Genomic DNA, 6,586 nt, shown 5'->3' with positions numbered 1-6,586 from the left:
CTTAACCAGCTCAGAATTAATGCAGTCATCTTGTTCAATCCTGTTTCCATCTATCAACTGTTCAAGATGTGGAATTCTGCATAAATCTTCATTAGTTAAAACTGAAGAAAATGCAAGATTTAATAACCCAACCATCTCAGTCATCAGATATGAGCCTTCCTTTATCATCCCTGAAGGGTCCTACCCCCATCCTAACATTTTGTTTACCCTTATTGTTAATTTTTACATTTTCAGCCAACCTTTTCTCCTTTGTGAGAAATGGCAGCAGGATTTCAAGGATATCAAAGTCTACACTTCTCTATATCTATTACCTCTATTTTAATTAGGATAACCTCCAACCTACAAACTCTACATACAAATTGCACATCTCCACTACTAGCTTCCTTAAAAGTACATGCCAGTCCTGAGTTCCCAAATAAAACCCACTCATTGTACCCATTACACATAACAAACTGTGAACGCTTAATTCCTACACCAGTCTTATCCATTGTATTTATACTTATAGCTTTAAAATACATACTCAATTCCAAGTACCAGTTACTGTTAAATCTAATGTTTAAGAATAAATTATATTAGTTTTTTAATAACTGCTGTGTCTTCACACTAAAATAATTAAGCTTATCTTTAATTATATAGAACTTAGAAATATAACTTTATTAGAAGTTAAAATGACTAGTCTTTATTTTGATGTATATGTAATGTTAACAATACAATCTATTTAGATTTATTTATATTATAAACTACCTATAACTATAAGCTGAATTAAAACTAATGTATCTAAGTTCAAGTAAACAAGTTAATCCTCAATACATTAGGAGATAAACTAGTCTTTAGATTGAAATCATTTAATAAAATAATGTATTAACCAGTTTTACAATTTACTAGTAAGTTGAATTGTAGCTAAGCCTAAAGTATTGTACTTAACAGGAATTAATATTAATGAACAGCAAAAATTAAACACTGTCTAGCAGCACTTAAAACTTACAAAGAAATGAACTTTGGTACATTTGTCACATTAATCAAGTAAGCAAATGTATTATGACAAAACAAAATTTTCAGCAGTGACCAGTCCTAATTTAGTTTTTAGTAAGTACAATCAAACTTATGATATTTATAGGCTGTTAGCATCAGGAGACTTTCAGTCCTGTTTAGCACGTAAATCTTTCCTAGTTAGGTAATGACTAAAAGTTAACGTGTTGACTTTAATGTACCAAATGAATGAGATTATTCATTGCAGTATTATTCAAAAACAAAACAACAACAACAGTTTGTTTAATTGGTCAGTAAGTGGTTATTTCTATAAATAATATTAATCACTAATAATTTGAGCATTTAGTGTCTAACACTCTTCAGAAACATATGTATTTCCAAAATATAGGTGTAAAATGGTAGTTTTAAGGAATTTATTATTTGTAGTATTTATGTTTTTTGCAAAGAAATACACAGCTTTAATAGTTTATGTAACTGATAGTAATATAGTTGGTGATATGACCGTGATTAAAGAAATATTTTAACTTTCTGATTTTTATGCATTTCAGGAAACCCTTGGGAAACATGTGCCAGAACAGTAGGTTCATCATGTGTGAAAACTTGGTTGGTTAAAAGTCCAGTAAAATGTCAAAGTAGTGTGATCTCTCAGGTTTTTCCGGTTAACTACACCAATAACTTGACTAATTCTACTAATATTTTTAATGACGGAAACCCTGGACCTCCACACACTGAATTTTCACAACCAGTTGTACCTCCACATCATAGTAGTCCAAATTTTTCACACCTGGAAAGTCAGCTTCTTAGTTCAACTAAAATCGTTGGAATTCAAGCTCAGAATAATTCAAAAACGTTACAAGAAACAAGTTTAATTAAAATTAGCCAAACTCACCCTCAGAATCTATGGGCTAATGGTAGTGCTGTTCAGCTCACTCTCATGTCGGAGCCAGTTTTCAGGGACCCATTTGACGCTGAATGGGCTTCCTCAGGTAATAGAAATAGCTTTAGTAAAAATCCTTTTGCACTAAATCAAGTAAAAGCATTTGAAGTACAGATGTAGTACATATTGAGAATTTCTCTAGCTCCAACCATGGAATGATATAATTTCCCTAGCTATAGACATGTATACCATGAGCTAATTTTTCCCAGTGTAATCCAAATAAAAGCAGTCAACATATATGTTTTGTTGATTCTAATAATTTGCTAAACATAGTAACCATACAAACGGAGCTGTAAGAATGCATTATTGAGATGTAGCTCAAATATAATTTCAACAGAATGAGCTTTAGATTTTGTTACAATAAAATAAAGTTTTTGCATTACAGTACATTTTCTTATAATGATGTATTTTTAAGAAAAAATATGTTTAAAAATGACCTAAAGTTTCTATTTTGTATCAGATATAAAAGTTAGTGACATATAAATTATGTTATATATTTTGTGTTCAGTATAGACTAAACATACAATATATTCCTATAAATGTACTGTCTTTGTGGAGTGTCCAACATGCTTATTTCATTAAAAGAAATTCTTGGTTGTATCATTATATAAGAAAAAGTTATTTGAGCATTAAGTCTGTTATAATGTGTTCATTGATATGCATCATGTTTCTAGTGAGGCCTCCCAGCAGTATCTGCTGCTGCTAGACTTTAAAATAAAGGATGAATTTATCAAATTATATGCTGAAATTGACTGAAATATAGGCTATATTTAGCAAAATCTCTTGTAGAAGTGTTGTAGTATAATCAATTAACATGAATGTGTAGGAGATCAGTCCACTGTACTAAACCTATATAGGAGAAATATTCTTGATTATAATTCCAAATTTACAGAGTATATCTTAACAAAATGTGGCAGGCTTCTAGTAAACAGTATAACTCTGTTTAACACAAAAAATCAGATGTCTTAATAGTTTTAGATATGTCTGTGAAATGACGAAGTCAATCTAACTGACAAGTTAGAGTGCAGGGTGATGTTCATGAGAATAATAATGATAATAAAAAACAAATTGTTTGTTGAATAGTATGCAAATAGCATTTATCTAACAGCTACAACTTTATAAATGCATATTTGAAGTTTTTTCATTATCTGTGTTTACTTTATCTAGTATTTTCTCTACTCGATTATGAACTGTTACAAAATCAGAAATGAAGGATATCATGAAAAGTTTAACTCTGGTATGAAATTTATAATAACACGTTTAATAGCACTCTGTACAAAGTCGGAGTATGCACATAGGGTTAAGCTCTGTAGAACCAAATATATATATATATATATATATATATATATGTTTCCAACATAGTTGTTTTTCACCTTCTACTTAACAATTGGGCTCCTCTATGTAATTTATCTGAAGCAGCTGCTCATGGATTATTCTGTTGAGCTGAATATTATATTTGAAATGAAGAACAAAGAATTCTACTCTGTCGGAGCATTAACAATGGGTTATGGACTATTACAGGCTCTTTTGAGCTATTACAGATTTTAAAGATTAACTCTTGAAACCTGTAATCTTTTATGCATTCTGTCACAATTATTTACATGATTTTTAATAATTATCACATTACCTTATCCTCAGTAAAACATTTTGATGGCTTCTTTCCACTTGCCATCTTTGTTTTACAATTGATGCAAACAAATTGTTAGATTTCGCAAGAAAACATTGAAAACATCGGTTTCAAAACAAACTACGATGCTTCACGGAACTTCCGGCCTATTTATAAAAGGTGGATAATAACACAGTTTGGATCAGTTTTCAGCCAAAGAAGCATAAATGTTATTGGATGCTGTCACTGTCTGATGGGTAAATCAGAATTTTTGGCTGGATGCTGGCAGCAGCATCATGGGTGTAAGGAGTTCCTGAATGAACAGGTTTTAAAAATTTGCTGGGAGGCATGCTGGTATCATAATAAGCAGTTGCTTTTCAAGTAATTTAATATCGTTGCCCACAAAACTCGCATATATTTTTCAAGCATATCAAACTTCCTTTGTGAGGTGGTATACCCCTTTTAACAGTCTTTTTTTTTTTTTTAACAGACTCTAATTATGCACAGTTCTAATTTTATATCTTGTTTAACCAAAATTGTATTGTTATAATCAAACTTTTTTCTTAAAGCTAAAGCAGTTTCCATATTTCAAAACTTTGAATTATGATTTAACAGCAATAAGCATATAATACTGAATTTCATATTAGTAATATTTAATATAAATGCAATGTAGTATAGTTAAATATTAGTATAATTATTTCCAAGTTTAAACCAACATGTGATGCTAGTTCATGATAATAGAACTTGTACCAGAGTTGGAGCTAGTTGATGTTAGTCAATTATGTTCCATACTAACAGAACTTGTAGGCCAAGTTTATATTTATTCTTTGATAGATTGTTTAGGCAGAGTATTCATGATGGGTAAACTGGAATGAATGTCAACTGCCTATTGTAAAAAAAAAAATACAAGTATTTCGAAAGTATTTTGTCTTCAGGTTGTTATAATTGTTGTTTTGTTAATGTGAAGGTTAATTGTTCCATTATTTTTAATGCTCTAGTAAAACTTTAGTCACCTGCTTTGGCTACTGTATTTCATACTAATTAGTATAATCCTTTAACATATTTTGTTATGGTTGGCTGTTTTGAATAATTTCAGAAATGTAGCTTAAGCTTTAGCAACCAGCAATTAACCCTATCTGGATTGGTGAGTACTTTTCAGGCATCAAGTGCATTCCTACATATAAAATTTCAAATTTTAAGTAAAAATAATAATTCAGCAATTTTTTGTCTCAAAAATTCATAGAATGATATTTTGTCTATAAGATTTATGTAGTGTAATTCACAAAGGAAAATGACAAAAATGTTCAAACTTGCATTTCTGCACAGAGGGTTGTTGTTTTTCCTACTCTTCCTAAGTTATAGGTTTATATTTGCTATAACACTATCAACCCTTGAGAATGTTTTTTTTTTTATTTATTGTTATTATTATTATCAAGACACACAGTAGTGTATCATGTGGCCAAAACAACCTGCAGGACACACTGTGCATTATTAACAGGAGTGATAGTTTAGCAATTTTCCACTTTCTGTAGCTTTGACTGTGGTTATCCAAACTACTATTACATATTTTAAGTAGATGTGAGATGTGCTCTACTGGACTCATCACTTCACATACCAAATTTCAAGGCAATTTATTAAGAAATACATGAGATATAAAATCTCCAATATTGGTTGAATCCCCCCCCCCCCTTTGCACAGAAAGTATGGAAACTATTTTATAGAACTTGGTACACTGATGTATCTTTACAACCTAAAATTAAGTGTCAGATTTGATCTAAGTGTAAGCCACATGTGCAAAGTTATTCAACAAAAACTGTTCAATTTTGATCAAAATTTTTGCACGTGGCTACACAAAAAGTCATGTGAGCTATCAGTCTGAAATTTTTGCTACAGCTTCACCTAAGAGTAAAGGTGGAAAATTTTTAGTTTTTTCATCATTTGGATTAAAGGCAGCTGATTTACAGCAGCAAAACTATAGGATGAAATCATGTGCAGATAAATAAGTATTGATTAGGCCAAGCACACTAGCAGTTTCTAGCTCAAGTTCTCAAAAGAACCATACTTGTGGACAGTTATTATTCATTGCAAACTTTTAGGTACAAATTTGCTAAATTTTATGAATTTCTCCTAATTAAAAAGTGTTTAGCATCTCGTGATATTAGTGTAAATAATGATGCTTGATGTGGCTGTACAAAGTGCACGGAGGGGATGACAAGAAACTGCTAATCTTGTTTCCACGGCATTATTATAAAGGAAGTTATTTACAGTGTTTTAGAAAGGAAAAACTACAGCCATATATTTTATAAATAATCTAATTAGTTCTGTAAAGTATAGGTCTGTTCCAAATAATAGGCTTGCTATCCTAAATCTAATGTTGATTAGTATTGAGTGTCCCTTTTTCTTACTTTCTGTGTATTGTTGGTGTGTATTGACAAAAAGTCATGATAACTTATCAAAAACACCTTAGGTGTGGCCAAAAAAAAATTGAGCAGGCGACTTAAAGTAAATAAAAATTAGCAGCCAAACTGATTAGCTACATCTATAGCACTGATAAGAATCTTACAGCAAATATTCATTCATTCATTCATTAGTCAGCTAGGCTGCTTATTTTGTTTTACCCACCATCATGCCCCAAGTGGAACAAAAAATGTGGCCTGGCTAACTAATGAATGAATATTTGCTGTAAAATTATTATCAGTATTATAACTGTAGCTACCACTTTGACCACCAATTTTGATTTCATTCCTTTAGGTTACACACTCAATCCTTTTTTGGCTGCACTTATTTTTCACACCTAAGGTGTTTTGATTAGATTATTATTATTATCAGTACCTGATCACACACTTTTTATGACCAAGCACTGCATGATTTGAGGAACCATTAATAAAACTACTTTGACAACAAGCTATAGGAAAAATTTAAATACCAGGGAATAGAGCAAATTATAAACTATTTATGTCAATCTGGAGTAAATATAGTGGTGTGAGAAGTAATTTCTGGTTTGTTGGAAATTGATTAAATATAACTCTTGCAGAGAAGAACATTGGAATTTA

The 6,586-nt window shown here is 30.8% G+C and overlaps 1 protein-coding gene across 3 annotated transcripts in view; it reads left to right on the top strand.

Moving 5' to 3' along the window:
- The window catches only part of LOC106457155 (protein numb-like), a 78,122-nt gene extending 74,114 nt beyond the window's left edge, over positions 1–4,008 (top strand). For all 3 annotated transcript variants that reach the window (XM_022382980.1, XM_022382982.1, XM_022382981.1), the window contains exon 9: positions 1,539–4,008. In XM_022382980.1, the coding sequence (XP_022238688.1) occupies positions 1,539–2,047 (509 nt within the window). In that variant the 3' untranslated portion in view covers positions 2,048–4,008. The remainder of the gene's footprint in view (positions 1–1,538) is intronic.
- The last annotated feature ends 2,578 nt before the right edge of the window (positions 4,009–6,586 follow it).

This window comes from Limulus polyphemus, unplaced genomic scaffold (assembly GCF_000517525.1).
Source record: "Limulus polyphemus unplaced genomic scaffold, Limulus_polyphemus-2.1.2 Scaffold297, whole genome shotgun sequence".
Taxonomy (NCBI): Eukaryota; Metazoa; Arthropoda; class Merostomata; order Xiphosura; family Limulidae; genus Limulus; species Limulus polyphemus.
The sequence above is the reverse complement of the archived record's forward strand: the minus strand, read 5'-3'. Positions and strand labels throughout refer to the sequence as shown.